We start from the raw sequence: 25,923 nt of genomic DNA on the forward strand, positions 1-25,923 counted from the left end.
ATATATATTAGGTAAACAATTTTGCGTACAGTATATATTTCACCAGATGAGGTTTTCTTTATTATTTTTCGCAAGATATGAAGTTGGGGACATGATGTATGTGCTGACAGGGCACCTTTTTTATATAAACACATTTTACTTTGCACGCCCTCAATTTAATTTAGAACACTTGATTATCTAATCAAAAAAACAAAATATGCATTGAATTTAGGATAAAAATATGGATGAATATGGTAAATGATAGATTTAGATTCAGCAAATCCCAACGAGGTGTCAGTGATTGTTTTTATTTCACTTCTGGAGGCCACTGTTATACTGTAGAACCAAGTTGTTTTAATTTCAGAATCCTCAAACCCAGTTCACAGAGGAATAAAAAAAAACTATCAGAAACTATCGTAAATTCAATGCATATTTTTGCCAATAACCGATAGTCCCAAAAAGCAACTATCGGCACCGATTAATCGGTAAAACCTTTATATCGGTCTATGTCTAGTGTTTACCATATTATAGGATTTATGTCATGACAACAAAGTTGTACTATTGGATATAACTTTACACTGATAAGATTACTAAGTGATTTTATCACACTAAAATCATGTTAAAAGCTATCATGTTTACGTCCTGTGGCTATACTTTTGAAATTGTGTATTTTAATGTTTATGGTCTGTCCCCATTCACTTCCATTGTAAGTGCTTCACTGTAACTGCAATTTTTGCTTTTTTATTTTCTTTATGGAAATCAACATTATTCCACAAATGCTGTCACAAATAAGACAATTGCACTAACTACTAGGTCTACGTCACTTTTAGAGACTGACACTCTAACAGTATCACTAACCTCTGTTCCCCCTGTTGCACCCAATACAGGAAGGGCAAGGGAAAGCCCAATGGAAAGAAGCCACCCACCGAGGAGAAAAAGCATTACCTTGATGCGGACTACACCAAAGTAAGAGTCGTCGATTTCGACCTCAAGGAGCTGGTGGTGTTGCCGAGGGAGATCGACCTGAATGAATGGCTAGCTAGCAACAGTAGGTGTTTCAAATTAAATTTTGTATTCAGAGTTGCTATTTTCACTGTTGTTTGGTACAAGATTATGTCTGGGCATCTATCTTTACATGTCCCTAATGCCTATTTAATCATATTTACAGAATAAAGGTGATATATGATCAGCAATTTTAATGTGTAAAATGTATTCAGAGGTACTACTATTTTTATTTTATTTTATTTTATTTTATTTGACCAAATTAACTTTGTAGAAAATGGAAACTAAAAAAGTAGTCCCACAATTTGCTTGGCAAATTTTTCTCGTTGTGGATGTTGGTTGTTTTTAGTTGGGGTAAAAATGTGCCAGTTGTCTGGTCTTGTTTTGTTGTGTCTAGTTTCAGGCGGTGTTTTGACAACATCTCTTGTATCCATCGGAGAGAATGCATGACATCACCTCAGTTACATAACTTTATGATAAAATGAGCTCAGAATAACATTCCAAAGCCCACAAATCACACCACTGTTTGCATTTGCCTCGATTTTATCTTGAAAGAAAGCACATGTGAAAAGCCATAAATTATGGGTTCATTTTGGAACCTTTTAATATAATTGCAAATTCTTCAAACACCTATTAAACCAAATCACTGCCTTTTATGGTTTAATTAAAGCCATTACTCTGGATTAATTTAACTTTACAGCTCAATCTTTACAGCTTTTCCCTCGGAAAGCTCACAGTTGTCTCATATGATACTTGTTAGTGTGAAATGCTTTATGCATTTCCTGCCTCCCATATATATTTAACCTAAAATATTTAAAGCAGAACTTCAGATCATGTGAAATGTATGTAATATTGGTTTCTTTTTATGATTTTTTTAAAATTAATTTGAATTGGCTCATTACTTTTTTGCACTTTACTATTCTTAAATTCTATTTGACAGATTTCTCTGTATGATACATCAGCAAGTTTTAACCTTTTGTGAGGAATGGAATTTTGCATTTGATATACAGTGGGGTCAAAAAGTCCACATTAAAAATGTGGGATTCAAATTCTAAATTTAAACCTGGAAATAAAGTATTAGTGTTAATAAAAGAATATGTTATGAATATAATATGAAATTGGAAAATAAATACTAAATATTTTAAATTGTTAAAAAAAAAATAAAAAATAAAAGAGCACTTTCACTAGTGGTCTCAAGACTTTTGACCCCACTGTATGAGTGTTTTATTTTAATTTTTTTCAAAAGCAAATAATTGTTATATTTGTAGCTCTTAATCCAACTCTTTATATATTTTTTCTTTATAGCCACGACTTTCTTCAATCTCATCAATTTGCAGTACAGCACAATCTCAGAGTTCTGCACGGGTGATACGTGTCCAGCCATGACGGCCTGCAATACGTAAGTAGCGCAGATGTGTGATCTATTATTCATCCTGGCTCTGTTATCCATTATTAAGCCTACAGACTTGCTGAGAATAGGCAACTCGACACCTGAAAGGTGACTCCTAGAGGTCATGGTCTGGGGCTGAGGTCAAGACCTGCAGCCGTGTTTGACCTCAGGGAGATAAGGCGAGAGGTGTCGTGTTTTTCCTCAGACAGATAGGGAAAAGTCAGAGGAGCCCTGAGCATCAAGATTGATGCTGAACGCCATTTGGCCAGGAGTCTTTTTGATGCAATCACAGTGTGTACATGAATAAACCCAAAATATAATCAAGCACTGTTAAAACCCTTCAAGATTGCTAGATTGGTCTCTTGTTTTGTCCGATCCATTTGACATTCAAAGAATAATTTTAGATCTGAAAGCATGTGAAATGTAATTTATTCTGATTTCATTTGACCTGTACTTCTCCCTTGCCAGAAATTTGTGTAAGTGCTTGTGTATTGCTTAAGTTTTGTATATGATCACTTTCAATAAGAGGACATGCACTGTAACTGGGTCACCTGCTGATGGGTAAAGGAAGGAACTCTGAGCTTGAATGTTTACAGAAGGGTTTAGTTAATAACTGTAACACATCATAAATATCCTGTTCTAGCCTTGTCTGATACTCTATCAGATAGTTTGGTTAATGAACAACCACCAGAAACTGTCAGACAGGTGTTGCATACTCTGGGATTTTAACGGTTTTATCATCCGCCAGTTGCAATTATCATAAGTCTGATCAGTTAGAATAGTAATAGCGCACCTTTCCTCGATAAGCCACACAAGTTGAGTTTAGGTTAGCACATAGGTCTTTGAAACAAATCTATAACTCTAAGCATGTGCTATAATAATCCTGGTGCTCTCTACTAATAAAGGTCTTTGTGTTTCCTTTTTCAGGACATACTACTGGTATGATGAAAAAGGGAAGAAGACAAAATGCACAGCGCCACAGTATGTGGACTTTGTCATGAGCTCAGTTCAAAAGCTGGTGACAGATGAGGACATCTTTCCTACTAAGTATGGTAAGTGAGTCTCTGCCTCCACCTAGTGGATGAATATACAAACTGCATGACTGAAGCCAGTTTTATGTTTTAGTCATTTACAAATAATATAATATACTTTGGCTTTCTTAGTTACAGCAGATGTGAGAACATGTTTTTACAAACATTTTGATTATTTGAAAGCACATTGACAGTCACACTTTAGTAAATAACTTGTAAACGAACACCTCTCTCACACCTGGGTGGTTGCAAGCAGGTGCATAGGACACAGATAAATGTGTAAGACAAAAAATCATGTACATTGCCATAGCTTGCTATATTTTGTAAGGTTATTGAAACAGCAACATTTAATTCTCAGCCATGATGGAACACCTGGAAATATCTGGGAATTAAAAAAAAAAAAAAAAATATATATATATATATATATATATATATATATATATATATATATTGTAGTTATTATCTACTAGTTTTGTCTGTTCTTAAAATATCCTTAAAAATTAAGTAACAGCCTGACATACTAGTGGAAAGTGGCCTCAGAAATCTCTGTGAATTGATAAATAATAATAATAATAATAATAATAATAATAATAATAATAATAGAAATCATGTAAAAGTAAAAAAAGAAATGGATATTCATGTGTCAAAATGTGTGGGAACCCTGCACAAAGATATTTGTTGGACCAAAACATTGCCTTTCAAATAAGTAAATAGTGAAATAACTGATCAATATTTAGTATATTTCACTTCACAGTTGTCCTTTTTTTTTTTTTCTCCTCTGTGCAGGCAAAGAATTCCCAAACACCTTCGACTCACTGGTAAAGAAAATCTGCAGGTATCTCTTCCACGTGCTCGCCCATATCTACTGGTCCCACTACAAGGAGTCGGTGGCCATGGACCTGCACGGACACCTAAACACACTGTACACACATTTCATCGTTTTTATAAGGGAATTCAATCTGATGGACCCCAAGGAGACATCTATACTGGACGATCTGACGGAGGCCCTCTGCACACCCCTTCCCCCTCAGCCACAGAACCACGTGACGGAGAGATGAGGCCCAGGGTCGCACTCTCTGCACCTGCCAAGCCGGGGTTCACCCTACCTCTACCGGGGTGGAGAGATGGACTACACCAGTCACAATGGTGCTGTGACCCATAGACCTTCCACACTTCCAGAACATTGCTCTTTTTAGGACCCAGTAAGGAGTGGTCAGCCAGGCCTGCAGGGGGCAGCACTTGCTGATTGACCTCAGAGGCTGCCCCATCTGTGAGCCAAACCCTTTAACCAAGAACAGCTTTTCTCCCTAGCCTCTTGAGTTCGCTTTATTTGGTTTCCCTCCCTTTCGCAATTTTTCATTTGGCGAAAACGGAGGCTGGTTTATGGTTTATTTCTTGCGTCTTTCCTCATCTTTGCACCCGTAGGACAAAAAGTACCCAGCCTTCTACCCCCTAATGAGTGTTTATTGTTAGAATAACAGGAGGCCGCTAGATTTCTCTTAATATAGCAGAACTTTTTCTCATCTCTTGGTTTCATATAAGGGTGAAATGTTGGCCTGGTTCCTCACAGAGCCTCATGTATGGTATAAAGGTTTCTCTTTTTCTTTTTTCTTTTATAGGGTAAAAGGTGTGTGTGTGTGTGTGTGTTCAAGGCTTTTGCACTCAGGAACTGAGAGAGCGCTCAATGCTACCTGCTCATCCATATAAGCCTTTGAGTGTCACTTTACTCATCATACAGCAATCTCATCAGTCCCATATTGGAGAAAATGGCTCCTCCATTGGCCCACGGCCATATATTTGTATATGGGATAGACTTCTGTTGCATATTAGACTGCTAACCACTGTAGAGGAGTGGCTCTGCTAGGGACTTAAATACAATTAGGCTGCCATTTTGGATCCACCTAGGGAGTCATGCTGGCTCCAGGGCCTGGGTTTGTGTGTTTGCTCTTGAGTGACAAAGACATTGCTGTTGTCTGCTAAAATTTAAAGCATTTAAAAAAGAAATTAAACTGCTATTCAGGCCCTGGAAGCCATATGCCCTGTGGAACAGTACAAATGTTTAGAAGTTTTGAAGAGTAAAGTGGCTTAGTTGCAGTAGAATACAGGAAAGCAAGGGCTTGTCTGGCCTCACTTTGAAAAGACAATTTCTGAATGGAAAAGAATGGAAACTTAGTCTCTATGTATTGATTGCAAAGATTATTATCTTGGAGTGACTGAGAGAGCGAGTAAGACAGAGTGCAAGAAAGAGCATAAGATATTTGAGTTCTCCCTTCATCACTGTTAAAAGAGAGTTCTGTTAGGCTGACCTCTTTGTGAGAAGATTGGACCTTTTCCTTTTATTTAATTTATTTCTCTTTTTTTTTTTTTTGTCCATTTTGGTTTTAGTTGACATTTTTCAGGGCTCCTCAGTTCTGGCTTTTGTTTAATGTATTTTAATAATACTTAAGTTAAAAGCGATTTAATATTTTAAGCTCGGCAAATTATAACCTAATAAAATATTTAAAAACCATAAAAATTCTCCTTGTTTGTGTTTTTTTTTTTTTTTTTTTATAAATTTCCTCTAAAAATATAAAGCTAAGCAGTGTGGGATAAGTTTCTCAAAGTAATCCACTACTAATTACTTCTTTAAAATTATAATTGGATTACTGTACTATTTACTTTATTGAAAATTAATCATTATTTATTTTACTTTTATGTTACTTTCTAAAACACTTCACAGAAAAGTTAGTTTTTCTGCTCAACGAATTCAAAATAATGTCTTTTCTCCTTGTTAATTGTTGCACGCAAGTCATACACTCGGCACCGCATGTTCCTCCCTTACAATGACTCGTTAGGGGTTGCAAGCTGTCACAGAAATGCAAACAGACATGCATATGAACATAATTCATGTTTTAAATGTATTCCACATAAATATATTTATGCCAAGTAATGTGCTTAAAACTTAATTGAAATTTGGTAAGTGTTATCTGATTACAAGAACTTAAAATCTAATTTCACTATTTTTTTGGCTTAAATTATTAGATTTCAGTAACTAAATACTTTGTAATCAGATTACACACTACACTGAAGCCAAGTCACCGCTGCTACAATTTGTTTTTAACATCTGAAGTTCAGACACTAAAATCCAATTTGTCTACAGATCACCAATATGTATTTCATAATTTATAATTTTAATATTTTACAATATACGTCCTATACAAATATTATACATGCCATACAAAACATACACAATCCAAATTATCTATCCAAATATCATCATTGTCATTTGTCTGCTCGAACAAATGCAGAGAAAACACTGTCCTTCTGCTCCAGTAGGACATCAGGTTCATCATACTCTAAAATGGCCCCATGCTTCATCACAATCACCACGTCTGAGCCCAGGATGTTGTGAACACGATGCTGTGAAACACCACAAGAGATCACAGTGATTCAAGATGCATCACAGTCTAATAACAATTACGTTTCTGAAAGTTGGCATGGATGAATTCTGACATTTAAGGGAAATGCTGTTTGGTTTTGTTGGAGCAAAAGGTAATCTGATCACTTCCAGTCATTGCTAATGGCATGCTTAATGCTTTAAAGGTGATGTAAATAAATGTTCAATATTTAAAATACTTCTACCTATACCAGTTTAATGTCCACAGACAACTACAGGGGAACCATTTGTAGGTTGATTTCCCTGAAGTGTAAACAGTGGCATTTTCAACAATTCTGTTTGAGCGACCCAACACTAACTCGTCAAAGACGTGAGTTTGAGTGTTCGAGAAACCTTTTTTTAATTTTTGCATTTCTGTTTGGTTCCGCTAATGGCACAAATTATACACTCCCTGAGCACTTTATTAGGAACACATGTACACCTGCTTATTCATGCAGTTATCTAATCAGCCAATCATGTGGCAGCTGTGCAATGCATAAAATCATGCAGATAAGTCAGGAGCTTCAGTTAATGTTCACATCAACCATCACAATGGGTAAAAAAAGTGATCTCAGTGATGTGGATCATGGCATGATTGTTGGTGCCAGACGGGCTGGTTTGAGTATTTCTGTAACTGCTGATCTCCTGGGATTTTCACCCACAACAGTCTCTAGAGTTTACTCAGAATGGTGCCAAAAACAGAAAACATCCAGTGAGCGGCAGTTCTGCGGACAGAAACGCCTTGTTGATGAGAGAGGTCAACGAGGAATGGCCAGACTCAGCATCTCGGAATGCACAGCACGTCGAACCTTGAGGCAGATGGGCTACAACAGACCACCTCTGGCACTTTATTACCACCATAGTGCTAATAAAGTGCTCAGTGAGTGTACACTTCCCCTTTAATCTACAGTATGTTTAAGAGAGGTGCTCGTACTTACTGCTATTGTGACCACTGTTCGATCTGCAAATGCTGTCATGACAACTTTCTGCAGAATACTCTCCTATTTAAAACAGAAGAGGACCAACATTAGGTGGATTTGAGATTAAAAAAAAAAGCATATCATTAATCATGTTACTTTCATGGGTTTTGATCTCACTGTGGCCATGTCAATAGACGCTGTTGCTTCATCCATAATAAGAATGCTGCTCTTCCTCACAAACGCTCGAGCCAGACAGAAGAGCTGTCTCTGCCCCTGGCTGAAGTTCTCTCCTCCCTCTGTAACCATGGCATCTGTAGAATGGACAGAGCATTTGTTGAATTCTAAAGTCTGTACAAATCCTTAGCTTATTTAAATGACAAAAGTCTTTCATCTCACCTAGGCCACCAGGTAGAGCTTTAACGACTGGCATTAGCTGAGCAATTTCAAGAGCCTCCCAGAGCATTTGATCTGTGGCCTTTCTCTCTGGATCTATATTAAACCTGTGAGAAAGAGAGAGAAAACAAGTTAGTCCATCTTTGTGAGATTGTAAACTATCGAGTTTTATCCCTATCCTAAACCTTAAACCTAAACCTAATCGATAGTGTCATAAATGCAAATGGTAGCTGAAAAACTCAATAACTGAAGTAACCATGTAATTTTGTGGTGCTTCTATGACCCCAATTCCACCTGGTATTAAGATGCGTTTCAGGTGATCTGATCACATGTGGTCAGCGCTAAATACAGGTCTAAACGGGTTCTAAAACTTTTTGTGATCGGATCACATAAAACATATACGAATGTGGTCAAAAACGCATGTGACCACATTGCATTTGAGGTGTAAACGCTAATCTGTCTGAATACGTCCCGGCAGCAGTGAAGCACCACCCCTCCCTCCCCTGTCAATCAACTGCTGTGTTAAAACAAGAGTTTAAACTTCTGTTTACAAGCGGCTTTAAAAGGAAATAACCATCTGGTCAGAAAATTTAAAAAAGCGGATACATACACAATCACGAGAGCTTCACAGATCATCTTTTGTGTGTCTGATATCAACACAGATGACAAGCACGAACATCTGAAGCTCCTTTAATACAGGTAATACACTAAAATAAAGTATAATTTTGCTTGACATGTTGCGTTTGTGCTTTGATTAAAACCCAACCACATCTGGGAGAAACAGCGCGCCATTTCTTTGTGCTTTCTGTCGTTACTGACTTTATTATCATGCAGTAACACACTAACATAGTGACTGATGTATGTCACCATGAAACAGAGACCCTCCCTTCCAAATCCGATCACAAGTGGTCACAGGAAATTCATTTAAGTGACCAGGTGTAAACAGCGATGTGTCATACCTGACCACATGCAATCGGATCACCCAAGACGCATCTTAATACCAGGTGGAAATGGGGTCAAGACATCTTTGGCTCACATCAACTCGTGCTCTTTAGGACTCGTAACCTGGTCCTTTGCATCAGAATGTAAAGGCCTGTTCACACCAAATCCATGACGATTTTGCGAGACGGACCTCTGACGGAAGGTCTATTCACACGGAGTCCATAAAAACATGAAATAAAAATCTGTTTGACCCCTGTACAGTAGGCGGTGCTGTCTCCTCCCAGCACCTTCAGCTGTTAGAGATTAATATAATGAACGCTGTTAAAGCAATTATTTACCTAATTCGGCACAACTGCTTCATTATGTTCTTTCTATGGTGTTGATGCATTTTGAGGAGTATATAATCTGTTTTTTTTTATTTTTTTTATTTTTTTTTATTTTTATTTTTTTTTTTTTGAGTGAGATGGGTAAAGAGTGCTGTTGCATAAATATATGTCCCATTTATATTTGCACATGTATTTATCTATGAGTATCTTCCAAACGGACTCCAGAAACCAACTTCTCTTTTTATAATGCCTGGATTAATGCCTGGATAATATTACACAAGTTACAGTGATATAAATACACATGGAATAATGTACATTAATAATAACAGTTTAGTATAAAATAGGATTAATATATACAAAATAATATAAAACAAAATACTGTCTCACTGCCTTTTAAATTATTGCAATATTTTGTTATATTATCCTTGCAATAACAATAGCTGTGTGGTTCTTCAATTAGTCTTTCTAAAACATTGTATGTAAAGAAAAATCTTTTTATTGGATTTTAGTACAAGCTTAGTCCACACAAATTGCTGAACCTCGCTGCTATTTTTAACACCACGAGAATATACAGGGACATTGATATACATATTAAATAATGCACATTAAGACAAAACACCTTAATCAGACTTTCAAAAACAACAGGTTTATGTTTGCAGTACAAATAGTTCATGAACTGCAACTATTTATTTTTAAGTATATCATTTCAGGTGTGAATAAGCTGCATGTCCAGTGCCGGTGTTTTCCAGTTGATTAGCGTCACCAACACGCTGGATTGAGCAAATGCATCGACTGACAAAAAATCTCTCATCTCATTGGCCAGTCAGTTTTCATTGCAGTCTGAAGAAAAAACAATCAGAACACTTTCCGTAAAAAAAAAAACCCTTCGGATTGTCGGAGGACGATTTGTTGGACTCTGTATGAACAGCGGCATCAGAATCCATTGCTACAGTACAAAAGCTCGCTCAGAATGAACATTCGTACCGAAAAATCGGGTTTGGTGTGAACAGGCCTTAACACTCTATCAGTTGAGCTACCATGCAATTTAATCACACTTTGAACAATATTGAAAATGAAGTTGGTTATGCAATGCAAAAATGTATATGCATCGCCTTAAAATTCACGCACTAACGTAAAAGTGTCTTGATGTCAGATAGCTCTGTGCGTGGAACAGGTGAAAAATAAGTGTTTATGAACTGATAATCTGCTGGTTTACTTGAGATTTGTGCGAAAGGAAATAGGTAATTGTTGTACCACCTCTAGTGTTCATTTCACCAGGAAACTGTCACTATTTTTCAAAAATGTAAGGTATAGTAACATCTTTCAATAAAACCAGGTTTCGGATTTTGTCTAATGCGGATATGGAAGCACAGACTATGTAACTTTCCATCACTAATTGTTATTCATTGTAATTATAGAATCATTTTGCAGTGGTTAGTTTGTGTGTATGTGTGTGTGTTTACAGCCAACCTCACGTGAAAAAGAAAAAAAAAGATTAAAAGGAATAAATTCTATGATTTCTAAAGACATATTGTCAAGAAAGGTCTCACCGAATTGTTCCACTGAATAAAATAGGATCTTGTAGAATGATAGAAAACTTTGATCGTAGAGTCTGCAGAGGCAGCTTGGAAATATCAATGCCATCTATGACAATTTGCCCTACGGTTGAGAAAAATACACAAATTCACTCTCAAAGACACACTAAACCTAAAATGATATTAGACTCATTATTCTTGGGAACCCCTGTTACCCTCGAATGTGTCCACCATTCTGAAGAGGGCCAAAGAAAAGGACGACTTTCCACTTCCTGTCCTTCCGCATATTCCCACCTAGAAATAAAACATTTATACTACAGTGATCTTGCTCTTAGTTCATTACTTCCAGTAACACATTTGAAATTTGTGTAAAGCATCACGTGCAGGATTACCTTTTGTCCTGGTTTGATGTGGGCATTGACATGTTTTAGTACAGGTTTCAAGCTGCTGTCGTAGCGCACGCTCAAGTTCTTGATCTGGATCTCACCGTATTTCGGCCACCCTGCAGGAACCTGAGCAGGAGCTGAAATGAAGGGTAACAAAAACTGAAAACTTTGGTAACACTTTCTCTATAACTTTCATTAACAGCATTAAGCAATATTATTACATTATATAACCCTTAACAGATCATTAATGTACATTTCTGAGAATTTGACTCCTGTTTTTATATATTTTCATACAATTTGCATTTTAATGCATATTTAAATCACGACTGTATGTTAAGTGTTATATGAAGTTTTGTTATCCAACAATTAGTCACAGTTCTCTAATCTGATTGGACAAGCGGCATTCCGAGAGAGCTGATATTTAGTATAACAGCACTGGGATGCTTTACTATTTGTATCACTCTACTTGTTTGTGTTCGTGGCATTCCAGACGGGCTGTCAGTCTTTGCATTGCTCAGTAACATGCAATAGCTGATAGTCATATTGTATCTAAAATCTAAGCTACTCAATGTTAACATTTTTTTTTTTTTTATGGAAATGTTGCATAAAAGCCATATCACACTCACAAATCTGCTGATTACCTGTGGACTTGTGCATGCAATATTGCTTAAATATAACTTCTATTTGTATGTTTTATTCTTATGTTATTTTTAATTCAGTTGTACTATTTCTCTGATACTTTTCCCTCCCTCGTTTTCCCTCTCACTCATACATGTTTCACTCACTAATGAGTCCATCGTAGCTTTCTGGCACTGTGTGTAACAGACTGCTGACTCTCTTCACGCAGCCCAGCTGCACCTCCATATCTGCCAGATTACGCACCATCCAGTTGAGGTAGTTTGACACCTGCAAGGATGCCAGTGAAATGCTTTTAGGCACCTGAATGTGCTGGTGTTGGGGTTTGTGTATGTGTACTGGTAATAAGGGTTTACCATGAGGGCATAGGTGAGCCCCAGACCCACCAGTCCTGCTGAAAGCTGACTGTATAAAGCATTGGTTATAGAGGCAACAGCAGCTATGAGCACCACAAAAGCCCCAATGTACTCCTGCAGATATAAGAATACAACATGCATCAATAAAAACACCACACAGTGATACAGTGTGCTTTAAGATAATAAGTATTATGAAAGGCACTGTACAAATAAATTTATTAATTTAAACTTTAGTTTCAAATCCCTTTGCAATTGATTCCTTTATTCATATATATTTTGTAAAAATGTGAAGAAATTCTGTAATGATTAATGTCTTGAAGAATATAAAACTCATACCAAATCATCTGCATTATAACCATACCAATAACATAAAAACAAATAAATAAAGTGTATTTGGATATACTGTATGTAGAAAATGTAAATATGTTAAAGTTACAGTAATCATTACTTTGAAAATAAACCTGAAGTAATTTTCATTACCATGCGAACCTCCAGCCAGCGATTGGCTGACATGAGGAAGAGGGAGGAGATATTATTTGCATCTGTGTATTCTAGCAGTTTCTTCTTAAACCTCTGCTCATGCCTGAGACAAAAGAGAGTCCAGTCAATATCCACTCATCTACAGAGTGCTGATGTGCTGAATTAAACTAATAAATGCATGAACATGCATTGAAATATATATTTTACTTTGACCATCAAATGTTTCTAAATGCATGTGTGTGTGTGTGTGTGTGTGTTACCTGAAAGCTCTGATAGTGGTCAGTCCCTCTATGGTCTGTGAGTAATGGGACAGTAGAGGCATCTCAGTGCTGTCCTCCAAGTGCTGCAGGTCTCTACACACATAGAAAACACACATGAATTTACTGAATAGTAGGTTTTGTAAATAAGAAAAAAATCAGAAGAAAGAAAGCAGAGTAGATAACTGAAAAAAAAAAAAAAAAACTCTTGTCAGTTTTTGAACCTGATTTGTTGAAGACAATGATTGAAAATAAATAGGGCTCTATTCTCTGCTTCGCGAATGTGCTAGGCACAGCGCTACGTCCAATTTTTGTGAGAGCGTTAATTTTAAGTGCAATTTTCGTGCCAGCGTAAGTGAGAGTGGGTGGGAGTGTTTGCGCTACCTGTGGGTGTATTGCATGTTAATGAAGTGGCGCAAAGCGCAATATTTTCCTGAGAAATAGGTCATTGCGCTTTGAGAACCATGTCTAATCTAGTCTACAACGTTCTTATGAATATTTTTGTGTTATATTATATTATATTATATTATGTTATATTATGTTATTTTATACTAAGTTATGTTACGATGATATACTAAGTTACGTTATGTTACATTACGTTATCCTAATTTATGTTATACTATGTAGTGTTATGATACTACATTGCTATGTTACGTCAAATTACATTGTTATCGTGTTACATTACATTATGTTGTGTTATGTTGTTACGTTAGAATATATGTTGTTATACTATGCTGAAACTGCATCATTTATAGACATTGGGCCTTATTCATGAAAAACGGCCAGAACAAATGTGTGTGTAAATCGTTAGTAATAAGGTTATTAAATAAACTGTCCCATTCAATTCATTGGGACATTTTTCACAAGTAATTTGTTCTGCTCATGTTTCATAAATAAGGCCCATTGTGTTTTTACGTTGTGATGCTATTTTATGTTAAATTGCGTTACGTTGTGTAACGTGTTACCTTACAACGCATTACTTTACGTTACGTTGCGTTGCGTTACTTATGTTACGATTCTTACATGAACTGTTCCATTCAATTCAATGGTTACATTTACACAAGAATGCATTTACTCACAAATTTGTTTGCCAGTGTTTCATAAATAAGGCCCATTGTGTTTTAAGTGTTGCTTTTAAAAGGATGACATATTTTTTTGTTATTATTTCATGTATGGTCATACATTTGTTATTATTTAAAATGTATGGTCATGTGTTACTGCATTCATCTGTCTGAAAGTTGCGGACATACGGAATGAGTCGTATTTACAGCTTGGTTTCAATAAATAGTCTTCTTGGACTGGGGAGGAAGTTTTGAGTTTTGAAAGTTACAGTGTGTTTTAATATCACATCATGCTCTTTTATCTCAAAAGATCAAAGAAAATGTGACTCGTCATGTTATGACCCCGTAAAGTTTTGGCCTCCTGTTTGAATTGCAGTGTGAGAGACTAACCTGGATGCTACCCTGAAATACTTCTGTATGAAGTAACAGGCGGTAGCCAATGGGAGCAGAGCGATGAGAAAGACGGGCGTGACATAAGCGATGACGCCCACAGCAGACACACACAACAGAGTGGAGCGACTCAAACACTCCATGGTGACTGGAATATGCTGGAATCACAAGGCTATACATTATAACACACTTACAATATTGAGCCATTGTGAATTGGACAAGCAATTAAAGCAGATTTATTGTAAAATGTATTATATTTTTATATACTGTAGATTTGACACATTGCAAATGCAGATTCAGAATAGTAGTCTTGTTTACTTACCTGATCAATTGTGTTGGTATCGGCTGAGAATCTGTTTAGAATGTTCCCCAGTGGAGTCGTCTCAAACAACCTGGGGGAAAAAGTCACAACAGCAAAAATTAAAAGATTATAAGTAGACCTTTTAAAACTATATGGTCAACATCAAGCGTTAAACTGTTTTACACACAGACAGACCTCATGGGTGCGAGTACAATGATGCGGAGAAGGCTGCAGTGAAGTTCTTTGGCCACCCGTAAGCCTGTCCACTCCACTGCCAGAGAAGTGACCAGACACAGCACTATACCCAAACCACACAATACACAGAACACCTGTAGGTATGATGAGTGACTGAACTCACAGTCCTAACAAAGAGAGAGAGAGATTGATAATAAAGCAGTGTAATGTTGCATCTTCACCAAAATATCATACTTTTTCCCCCAGGTGGTCCTCTTGTAAATGTATTCAAGTTTCAAGTCATCATTTAATCTTGCATGACCATTTTCCACCCTTTCTCTGACCATTAGGCCACTTTGTGCTGCTGTGCATTTAAGACTTGTGGTCAGAATAGTGGTTGTTAAAATTTATCACTTTACATTAATCACTTTATATCAATCACTTTACACATCAAGTGATACAGTATATCACTTTATATATTGCTTCATATTTATATAAAATGTGGGCATTTACAGGTGCATCTCAATAAATTAGAATGTCGTGGACAAGTTCATTTATTTCAGTAATACAACTCAAATTGTGAAACTCGTGTATTAAATAAATTCAGTGCACACAGACTGAAGTAGTTTAAGTCTTTGGTTCTTTTAATTGTGATGATTTTGGCTCACATTTAACAAAAACCCACCAATTCACTATCTCAAAAAATTAGAATACATCATAAGACCAATAAAAAACATTTTTAGTGAATTGTTGGCCTTCTGGAAAGTATGTTCATTTACTGTATATGTACTCAATACTTGGTAGGGGCTCCTTTTGCTTTAATTACTGCCTCAATTCGGCGTGGCATGGAGGTGATCAGTTTGTGGCACTGCTGTGGTGGTATGGAAGCCCAGGTTTCTTTGACAGTAGCCTTCAGCTCATCTGCATTTTTTGATCTCTTGTTTCTCATTTTCCTCTTGACAATACAGGTCTGATGAGTTTGCTGGCCAGTCAAGCACACCAACACCATGGTCATTTGGCAGAGTGGGCAGGTGCCAAATCCTGCTGGAAAATGAAATCAGCATCTTTAAAAAGCTGGTCAGCAGAAGGAAGCATGAAGTGCTCCAAAATTTCTTGGTAAACGGGTGCAGTGACTTTGGTTTTCAAAAAACACAATGGACCAACACCAGCAGATAACATTGCACCCCAAATCATCACAGACTGTGGAAACTTAACACTGGACTTCAAGCAGCTTGGGCTATGAGCTTCTCCACCCTTCCTCCAGACTCTAGGACCTTGGTTTCCAAATGAAATACAAAACTTGCTCTCATCTGAAAAGAGGACTTTGGAACACTGGGCAACAGTCCAGTTCTTCTTCTCCTTAGCCCAGGTAAGATGCCTCTGACGTTGTCTGTGGTTCAGGAGTGGCTTAACAAGAGGAATACGACAACTGTAGCCAAATTCCTTGACACGTCTGTGTGTGGTGGCTCTTGATGCCTTGACCCCAGCCTCAGTCCATTCCTTGTGAAGTTCACCCAAATTCTTGAATCGATTTTGCTTGACAATCATAAGGCTGCGGTTCTCTCGGTTGGTTGTGCATCTTTTTCTTCCACACTTTTTCCTTCCACTCAACTTTCTGTTAACATGCTTGGATACAGCACTCTGTGAACAGCCAGCTTCTTTGTTTGTGGCTTACCCTCCTTGTGAAGGGTGTCAATGATTGTCTTCTGGACAACTGTCAGATCAGCAGTCTTCCCCATGATTGTGTAGCCTAGTGAACCAAACTGAGAGACCATTTTGAAGGCTCAGGAAACCTTTGCAGGTGTTTCGAGTTGATTAGCTGATTGGCATGTCACCATATTCTAATTTTTTGAGATAGTGAATTGGTGGGTTTTTGTTAAATGTGAGCCAAAATCATCACAATTAAAAGAACCAAAGACTTAAACTACTTCAGTCTGTGTGCATTGAATTTATTTAATACACGAGTTTCACAATTTGAGTTGAATTACTGAAATAAATGAACTTGTCCACGACATTCTAATTTATTGAGATGCACCTGTATATGTCTATATATTCATCAGTAAGTTGTGGATATTCAGAACAAGTTTTTTCCAGTTTAGTTTCATGCTCTTTTTAGTTACATGCATTTTTTTTTTTTTTTTTTTTTTTTTTTACACCAATGAGGAAGTTTTGAGTTCAGTGAATGTTTCAGTATGTTTTTACAGTACATCTTCATTCTATCAAAATAAGAAGACACTTCTGCCAAAGAAAAACATAATAATTCACCTGGGAATTAAGAACAGTGTTTGTAGTGGTCACAAGGTCCACTGGGACTTTCACTAAGATAGACACAGCTGTGTGCAAACCCTTGAGGCTAAAAAGCCTGGTGATGTTGAAAAGTGTGTGTGACTGTGTGTGTACAAGTGTAAATGCATGTAAAGGTCTATTTTTGGACTGCATGATAAGGACATCAATTCATGTCCAACAGGATAGACAAAGGATTCTGGCTAAGTTAAAGGATAGTTCACCCAAAAATGAAAATGCTCTCATCATTTACTCACCCTCATGCCATCCCAGATGTGTATGGCTTTCTTTCATCTGAAGAACACAAACAAAGAGTTTTAGAATAATATCTCAACTCTGTAGGTCCATGCAATACAAGTGAATGGTGGCCAGAACTTTGAAGGTCCATAAAAGTAATCCATACGACTCCAGTGCTTTAATCCACATCTTCAGAAGCAATATGATAGGTGTGGGTGAGAAACAGATCAATAAGTCCTTGTTTTAACATAAAATTTTCCTCCCTGCCCAGTAGGTGGTGATGTACACAAAAAATGTGAATCACCAAAAACAAAAGAAGAATGTGAAAGTGAAAGTGGAGATTTATAGTAAAGAATTACTTAAATATTGATCTGTTTCTCACCAACACCTATCATATCGCTTCTGAAGATATGGATTTAACCACTGGAGTTGTTTGGATTACTTTTATGTTGCCTTTATAATGCTTTTTGGACCTTCAAATTTCTGGCCACCATTCACTTGCATTGTATGGACCTACAGAGCTGAAATATTTAAAAAAAAATCTTTGTGTTTTGCTGAAGAAAGAAAGTCATACAAATCTGGGATGGTATGAGGGTGAGTAAATGATGAGAACATTTTCATTTTTGGGTGAACTATCCCTTTAAGAGAACAAGAGATCATGATGTACTGCAAATTCACTGTGAAAAGTATTCAGTTTAAAACAGTCAGAGGCTGCAGTGTGTAATTTCTGTGGTAATTACTACTAGTGGTACCAAACAGAATTGCAAAAATAATGACTATTTTCAAACACGTTTCCAAAACATTTCTCTCGTCTTCCATAGGTTCGAACAAACAGATTGCCCCACCCTTAACTCACACCATTGGTTGAGCGAGAAATTGGCATGTTGGGCTGCTCAAGCAGAGCAATGTTTTCAGTGCCACAGAGCCAGCCTACACATCAATCTACAAATGTTATACTTATAGTTAAATCTGCATACTAAGCTATGAGAAGAGAAAGTCTTTCTCTTCCTGTCTCTCACCTGTGTTATGGTACAGTTCCTCTCAGCACTTTCGATCTGTGCTGCTATGACGTGTGATGTCCAATGAGCGAGCCAGAAGTCTATGGCAACCATGAGGGAGTGTTTAGTGATCTGAGAGAGAACGAGTAGAGGAATCAGTAACAGGCCCGCAGCTCTCAGGTATGTCGCAAACAAACTCCAGGGAATGGTGGTCCTGTAACGCAGCTCCGCCCTGAGGCTTTCTTCATCTGTAGTGGTGGAGCTGTCTGCAATAAACACAACACATTAAACACCATCCAATTTAATTCTGGGCAAGGTTAAGCTGAGTTCACCCTGTTAATTCCAGAGGGGATATTCAGATCAGCCGGAATAAACCAAATATTTAAATATTTAAAGGGGAAGTGTGCAATTTATGTGTCTCTAGCAGAATCTGTCCGTTTGAGCCAAGGAGTTCTGTATGTTAACATTCCCATTCATTGCAATGGCAGTTGTTTGGCTGGCGCATGCAGCCCCAGAACTATGCAACCTGGATGCTGCCATCTTTGTTTATGAGCACTCATAGAGCGCAACAGTGCCCACCCACTTTTTCAGCCATCTTTGCTTCAGAAGTATGTTTCTTAGTATGTTTTCCATAGGGTTATCAGACAATCCTTCATTAAAGAGTTCTAAGCCATGAGCCAAACCAACCAGCACCGAGATGAATCACAACATTGATTTGAAGTAAAAAAAAGTGTATGGTTCTGCTTGTGGTGCAGAAATTACACACTTCAGCTTTAAGGATTTGTTTTGTTTTTTGGATCATAAGATATTTTAAAATATGGATTAGAGATACTGTATGTGATAAATAGCGATCATTTCCATCAAACAGATTTAATTTCTCTAAAGTCTGTTTGAATGAATAAATGCTGTATATTAATTGTAATGCACTCATGCATGGCATCAAAGGAAAGTGGGTAGGTGGCTAGAAGAACGCAGAGAAAAGAAGAATAAGGTGCAGCTTTTTTCAACATGGTTCATGCATTTCATGCCTCTAAAACTTAAATAAGATTATGCAGTACAATAGAGCATATTATCATGAGCATGAAAATAATGCAGGATGCATCTGCATTTGGGATGTTAATTAATTATCACAAATGCGATTACAGTAGCGTAACATTGGATTTTACGAAGCTATAAAGCACTATGAATTACTAACCACCTACATGTTGAATACCTAATTTGATAATCACGGCTCACAGGAGCATAGTAAATGTTTTGTGTATTGTATTGTTGTAATGAATTACGTAACTCTATGAATGGCACTCCGATTTAGAGGAGCTTTCTTTGCATTGTAAAAGCTTCACTACTAACTACAAGAATTCTTAACATCCCCAGGCGGCATGCTATACATCTGTAATAGAGGTTACTCAAAGGATTCATGCCATTATTCCAGACCTTTCACTTCACTAACAGGAACATCAGCAGCTGGGCATTTCCCATAAATCCACACAGGAAAAGCCACCATAAATATGAAAACAAGGACATTAGAAATCACATTACACCACTGGAGACAAATGCACACTGCAGCTCAACAGATGATACAGCGACAGATGCAGCATACAAGTGAAATATTTCAACTACTGCTGATGTGAAAGGATTATAACCTGTCATTTGGAAAGCTTGCAAAAGTATAAATCTGCATGGATAATGTTTTTATTACAGATATAAATATGCTAACACCTTATTTCAAGCAAACGTAAAATAAAGAGTTAAAGGTGCTGTAGGCGATTTTAGCAGTTCTGGAATTTCCACAAACTGAGCCGCTGGATTAGCCACGCCCCCTCTTTCTAAAACCCTGCACCCCAAAGATACCAGATGAGCTTTATAGAGACCGACACAGAGCAGAAGCGGTTGTCAAAAACAACAGCAGCAAAATAGTGCCCTCAAATGACAACTGTTATGTACAACATGGCATAAAAATGACATTAAGCCTCAATAATTCACTGCATCTACAATCCAATGAGAAGGCGCAAAATGATTGACAGGTAGAAAGCGTCAGAGTCTGTGGCCCGCGGACACATTTTTGTTTGCTGTTTACAGAGTCTACTACTGTCACAGAGACCGGTGCAATATCTCAGGACACTTATTTCAGTGATGTCTTTCAGGGAGTAGGAAAAAATGCTGCATACCTTTCCATGAAAAAAACAATCGCTTACAGCACCTTTAAATTAAATCAATCAATACTGAATTGGTTAATTTGTCTCGTTAAAACATCCAATAATGACACAACAAACTCAATATGATCAACATAAGACATGACTGAAACTGTTGTAAGACAATAACCAATAATCAATTTAAACTCTAAGAAATACATTAATAGTCTAATAACAATCAATAATACCAATCCATATAAAAACAAATAAATGTATCATTCATCTTCTTCTGCGTAGTCTCAGGCATCCCTGCTGAAAAGACCAGCTCAGCTGGTCACAAGCATACAGTATCTTGTGTTTTGTATACTGGTTTGCTGGTGTCCCACCAAGCTTTATAACAGGCTAAACCAGCAATATTTCTTTGGTCAACCATCTTGGCTATGCTGGTCCACCAGCTGAACCAGCACAAACCAGCAGTTACTATAGCTGGTCTCATCAACAGGGTTACTAATGTCAGTATAAGAAGCACAGTTATATGTTTAGATGAACTTAATGAGATATTTTACCTTCATCCTCATCCTCTGTGGCCAGGGTATCTCTAGAGTACATGGCCCTCCTGAAACTCTTTCTCTTCAATTCTGTACTGTTTTCCTGAGGAAATATTTAAGAAATACTCCATCAGTCAAATATACCCCCCCCCCCCCCCAAAAAAACAAAAGCTAATAAATAGATACAAGAACGCTCATATAGTAGACTTAAATAGAACATCTCAAAGAAGAAGTATTTTTTACCTTGTCCTGTCTGTTCATTAGGGTTCTCCACTGTTCAAACAAATCAGGTTCGGCACACTGGATGTCCTTTAATGTCCCTTGAGTCTGCACTGTCCCATCTCTCATGGCTATTATCTATGGGACCATAATAATGGAAAAAATACTTCAGATAGCTGGACAACAAATAGGCAGACCGTGCTTTATCACAATATTCACAATGCAATACAACCCCAAATAACTCGGTGATACAAAAATATTGTATAAGTAGGACATTTACATTTATTCTGTTTAGCAGACACTTTTATCCAAAGTGACTATAATTGACTATAATATAATAAAATGAAGTATAATTAAGTATATATAAATTCCTTGAAAATTGCAGAACAGTGCTAGAAACCTTCTCACCCAGTCTGCATGAGGTAAGTACTGCAGTTTGTGAGTAACCAAGACAACAGTCCTCTTTTCCTGTCGAAGGAACTTGCCAATTCCTTCATGCATGAGGTGATCACTAAGGTGAATGTCAAGAGATGAAAATGGGTCATCCTGAAAGTAAAAATGATGGGGTGTTGACTTATTTTTATTATGCTGGAAGAACAAACATGCTTTTGAAAATGTGTTGGCTAAATAATGATGAATTTAGTGCAGAGACGCAGAGTCTACATTTGGCCGAACTCACCAGGAAGACCACATTGGTCCGCTGATAAAGGGCTCGAGCTATGCTGATTCGCTGACGCTGGCCTCCAGAAAGAATGATTCCCTGGAGGAGAGAAATTCATAAAATGAATAAGTTGCCTTTCAGACCAAAGCCGTTCTTGCAGTAAAAAAAGCTAGACACAGCGGAACAAATAGAACAGATCGCAGGTGTCTCGAGATGCATTTTTAAAGGTTGAAGTTGTTTTGAACTTAACACAGCATCAGGTGCGTGACTCTGAAAAAACAGAGAGACGCGGCACAACGGTCAAAGATATCCACCTAGTGCATGTTTACATAGAAAAACTACTGAAAAACAGCCCAGATGGACAAGAAAACATGTTTGTTATGAACAGCCCCTTAAATTATTTTAGACAGACATACCACAGAAACAGAATTAATTGGATTTGGCTTAATTTATGCTGTAATAAACAAACAGACACCTATGCATACACAAAAGACACTATTGAAATCTCATACATACCCTTTCTCCAATCACTGTTTGATCACCTTGTGGTAGTGTATCAATATCTGGTTGTAGCTGGCAGATCTCAATCACTTCTTTATACCTGAGGAGACATATGGAACAACAGCAAAATCATGTATTCATTGATATTTGTACTTTAAAATTATTATACAGCAGGGTTAAAACAAACAGTTTTCTCATTTTCTACAATCTAGAAAAGATGCTGACATAATGGTGATTTCAGCGTGTTTATCATAACTTCAAAAAACTTGGTATATAATGCACAAGTCATACCTGTATGGACTACTGCATTGATACTCTGTTAATTGTCAGTTTAAAATGACATGTCTTACCAGTTGCTAAAGGACCCATAGATGACTGAGGAGAAATCTGCCGACTAGGCATCACAGCTGTTACGTAACACTAAAGCTGCATCTCATAGTCAAGCTTTAATTTTTGTTTCCCTCAGACAACAGTTATTTTTGAGAATTCCATTGAAATTCCATTGAGAAAACACCTCTTTTTTCCTGTTTTTTTTATTTGTTATGTAGCCCCTGGACTGAAAGTGAAACACGCAGAAGGAGGTATTGTGTTTGTGCAGAGTGGTGTGAGGGAACCAGAGGAAAAGGGTCCATTTGCATCCACAGATATCTCTCACATGACTGAACAAGAAGGAATTCAGGACATCAGTTACATTAGGGAATTACAGGGTTATACTCGATTTTAAGTACAGCTGTAGCTGTGGAGAAAGAGCCAGTGAAGGATACCTCTTCACATTGGGGGCCATGTCAAACAGGATGTTTTCCTCAACTGTGGCGTTTAAGAGCCAAGGCCTCTGAGAAGCATAGGCTACTGAACCTCTCTTCCTGAAAAACAGGAGCAAAGCTTCAGGTTCTTGGTGCCTCTTAAAGTATAATATCAAATTAAAGTCAAATTACAGTGTAATAATTACATGGGTAAATGTCTACCACACAAATAATGTGCTCTGTTAGAAAAAAAGGCATAGATCTTTAAAGAAAATGTCTATAAAAATAATTTTGTACAATATTATTAGAAGAAAGAATTAGAAGACTTTTTAAAGTTGTACCATCATTCCATTTAAAGTATTCGTAATATAACATTCTGTCATAATTTACTCACACCATGTTGTTCCAAACCTGTATGACTTCAGCAATAAAAACAACACGAACAAGTTTTTGCATGAACACGCGAGCCACTGTGAACAAGCTTTTCTCATAGACTCATGAACAAGTAAAAGACATCAAGATTTTCACTGAAAAATGACCAGTGATACCTTTGGGTGCTTTTGTAAGCTTTAAAGTACAGGTAAGTCACTGTCCACTGCCTTTGCATTGAATAGACAGGCTGTGGTATTCCTTTAAACATTTGTGTTTAACATAAGAAAGAAAGTCATATGTGTTTGGAACGACATGAGGGTGAGTAAATTTACATAGAAGTTTCATGGGGGGCCTGGGTAGCTCAGTGGCTGAAAGACGCTGGCTACCACCCCTGGAGATCGCTAGTTCGAATCCCAGGGCATGCTGAGTAACTCCAGCCAGGTCTCCTAAGCAACCAAATTGGCCCGGTTGCTAGGGAGGGTAGAGTCACATGGGGTAACCTCCTCGTGGTCGCTATAATGTGGTTCGTTCTTGGTGGGGCGCATGGTGAGTTGAGTGCGGATGCCACGGTGGATGGCATGAAGCCTCCACACGCGCTATGTCTCCGTGGCAACGCACTCAACAAGCCACGTGATAAGATGCGTGGGTTGATGGTCTCAGACGCGGAGGCAACTAGGATTCATCCTCCGCCACCCAGATTGAGGCAAATCACTACGCAACCACGAGGACTTAAAAGCACACTGGGAATTGGGCATTCCAAATTGGGTGAAAGAGGGGAAAAATCCCTTTTTCATTTTTGGGTGAACTATCCCTTTAATATTAACAACAATATAATGTTTTACCTCACATTATCTTCTGAATCACTGTTGGGTAAACTGTGGGAAAATGCAGCAGTATTAACATTATATTTCACCACAATCAAATTAACAGGAGAAAAAACAATATTGCATGCTATTGATTTTAATATAGCATTTATTTTGAGTTTCACCTGTTCCATGTTAAATTTCCGGAAACCTTTTGCATCTCTCCCAGCGCAGCCAACAAAAGAGAGGATTTCCCACTTCCTACCTGCCCTACGATCATCGTCAGCTGACCTGATACACAGTACATAAACAAAATAGAAGCACAAAAAATAGTGGCTTTTTGCAAGGTCTATGTAAGTATAACAGTAAAGCAACAAAAGACATGATCATATCCAAACACAGAACCTCACCGAAGGGAACCTTTATGTCAATATTGGTTAAAGTTGGGCATCCCTGTGTCCATGTGAAGTAGCCATTTACAATCTATCCACATACAACAGAAGAACACAAAGTACTTGTTTTTCTTTTATTATTTAATTAATAACATTATTAAATAAATATTTGTTATTCTGTCAAAAATTCTGTCATCATTTATTCACACTCATGTTGTTCCAAACCCATATTACTTTGAAATGTTGTGCTAAAACAACTCAAATTCTCACGTAAACACACATGCCACTGTGAAGGAGCTTATCTTAAAACACTTATGATTGTGCAACAGACGTCAAGATTTTTGCTGAAATTCTGGATTGTTTCTCACCAAAAATTATTGTATACTTCAGAAGACTTAGAATATGATGCACAAGTTGCATGGACTACTTTTATAAAACTTTTGGCTCCTTTCTTAAGCTTAAAGTGAGTCACTATTAATTGCCATTGTATTGCAAAGACGCATTAGGATCTTCATTAAAACGTCTCTTATAGTGTTTCTGCACAAGGAAGAAAATCATATTGGTTTGGAACAACATGATGAGAGAATTTTTATTTTTGAGTGAACTATTCCAACTCTTTTGCTAGTTTGTTCTCACTGATTATGACCATTATTATAGTAACTGTTTATTATAACCATTATAACTGTTAGTATTCTTCTTTTATTGGAAATGTAAGCGCAGCACAGCTCTAGCGGGAAGACTTGCAGCAGTACATAATCGCACCATTAGCTAGGTAACTCCTAGCCAATCATGCATCAGCCATCGCTTTATAAGTCTGCTTACAATCTATCACATTGCTGTTTCAGTGTGCCAACACGGCAACCTCCACCACCCCACTGCCACCAGTTGAGTTCCGTCCTTCACGGAGGTAGGCTCCTCGCCCCTGCCTCGTATCTCCAGCAGGATCTGACGGTTCCGAGTACAACATCATCGGACCGCCAAACGGGGCTTATGCCAAAGAGAGACATTACATTCCTATTTCATATTCATCAAATAAATGTCATCTTACTCAAGTCTGCAA

General features: G+C 37.4%; 2 protein-coding genes across 4 annotated transcripts in view; one reads left to right on the forward strand and one right to left on the reverse strand.

The window, feature by feature from the left end:
• The window catches only part of LOC127455692 (MOB kinase activator 2-like), a 64,224-nt gene extending 58,299 nt beyond the window's left edge, over positions 1 to 5,925 (forward strand). For all 3 annotated transcript variants that reach the window (XM_051723753.1, XM_051723752.1, XM_051723751.1), the window contains exons 2-5: positions 867 to 1,027; positions 2,287 to 2,380; positions 3,299 to 3,423; positions 4,189 to 5,925. In XM_051723753.1, the coding sequence (XP_051579713.1) occupies positions 867 to 1,027; positions 2,287 to 2,380; positions 3,299 to 3,423; positions 4,189 to 4,460 (652 nt within the window). In that variant the 3' untranslated portion in view covers positions 4,461 to 5,925. The remainder of the gene's footprint in view (positions 1 to 866; positions 1,028 to 2,286; positions 2,381 to 3,298; positions 3,424 to 4,188) is intronic.
• A 427-nt stretch (positions 5,926 to 6,352) lies between these two features.
• LOC127455686 (ATP-binding cassette sub-family C member 8-like) overlaps positions 6,353 to 25,923 on the reverse strand; it is a 36,041-nt gene continuing 16,470 nt past the window's right edge. Inside the window, exons 16-39 of the mRNA XM_051723733.1 lie at positions 24,882 to 24,954; positions 24,657 to 24,762; positions 24,511 to 24,543; positions 23,318 to 23,416; positions 22,569 to 22,653; positions 22,071 to 22,151; positions 21,800 to 21,937; positions 21,416 to 21,529; positions 21,191 to 21,275; positions 18,514 to 18,758; positions 14,996 to 15,162; positions 14,822 to 14,891; positions 14,500 to 14,657; positions 13,052 to 13,144; positions 12,792 to 12,894; positions 12,312 to 12,425; positions 12,105 to 12,225; positions 11,326 to 11,456; positions 11,149 to 11,227; positions 10,949 to 11,057; positions 8,134 to 8,237; positions 7,915 to 8,048; positions 7,756 to 7,818; positions 6,353 to 6,801 (exon numbers count right to left, since the gene is read on the reverse strand). Coding sequence (XP_051579693.1) covers positions 6,664 to 6,801; positions 7,756 to 7,818; positions 7,915 to 8,048; positions 8,134 to 8,237; positions 10,949 to 11,057; positions 11,149 to 11,227; positions 11,326 to 11,456; positions 12,105 to 12,225; positions 12,312 to 12,425; positions 12,792 to 12,894; positions 13,052 to 13,144; positions 14,500 to 14,657; positions 14,822 to 14,891; positions 14,996 to 15,162; positions 18,514 to 18,758; positions 21,191 to 21,275; positions 21,416 to 21,529; positions 21,800 to 21,937; positions 22,071 to 22,151; positions 22,569 to 22,653; positions 23,318 to 23,416; positions 24,511 to 24,543; positions 24,657 to 24,762; positions 24,882 to 24,954 — 2,643 coding nt within the window. The 3' untranslated portion in view covers positions 6,353 to 6,663. The remainder of the gene's footprint in view (positions 6,802 to 7,755; positions 7,819 to 7,914; positions 8,049 to 8,133; positions 8,238 to 10,948; positions 11,058 to 11,148; positions 11,228 to 11,325; positions 11,457 to 12,104; positions 12,226 to 12,311; positions 12,426 to 12,791; positions 12,895 to 13,051; positions 13,145 to 14,499; positions 14,658 to 14,821; positions 14,892 to 14,995; positions 15,163 to 18,513; positions 18,759 to 21,190; positions 21,276 to 21,415; positions 21,530 to 21,799; positions 21,938 to 22,070; positions 22,152 to 22,568; positions 22,654 to 23,317; positions 23,417 to 24,510; positions 24,544 to 24,656; positions 24,763 to 24,881; positions 24,955 to 25,923) is intronic.

The sequence above is a fragment of the Myxocyprinus asiaticus genome, chromosome 18 (genome assembly GCF_019703515.2).
Source record: "Myxocyprinus asiaticus isolate MX2 ecotype Aquarium Trade chromosome 18, UBuf_Myxa_2, whole genome shotgun sequence".
Classification (NCBI taxonomy): domain Eukaryota; kingdom Metazoa; phylum Chordata; class Actinopteri; order Cypriniformes; family Catostomidae; genus Myxocyprinus; species Myxocyprinus asiaticus.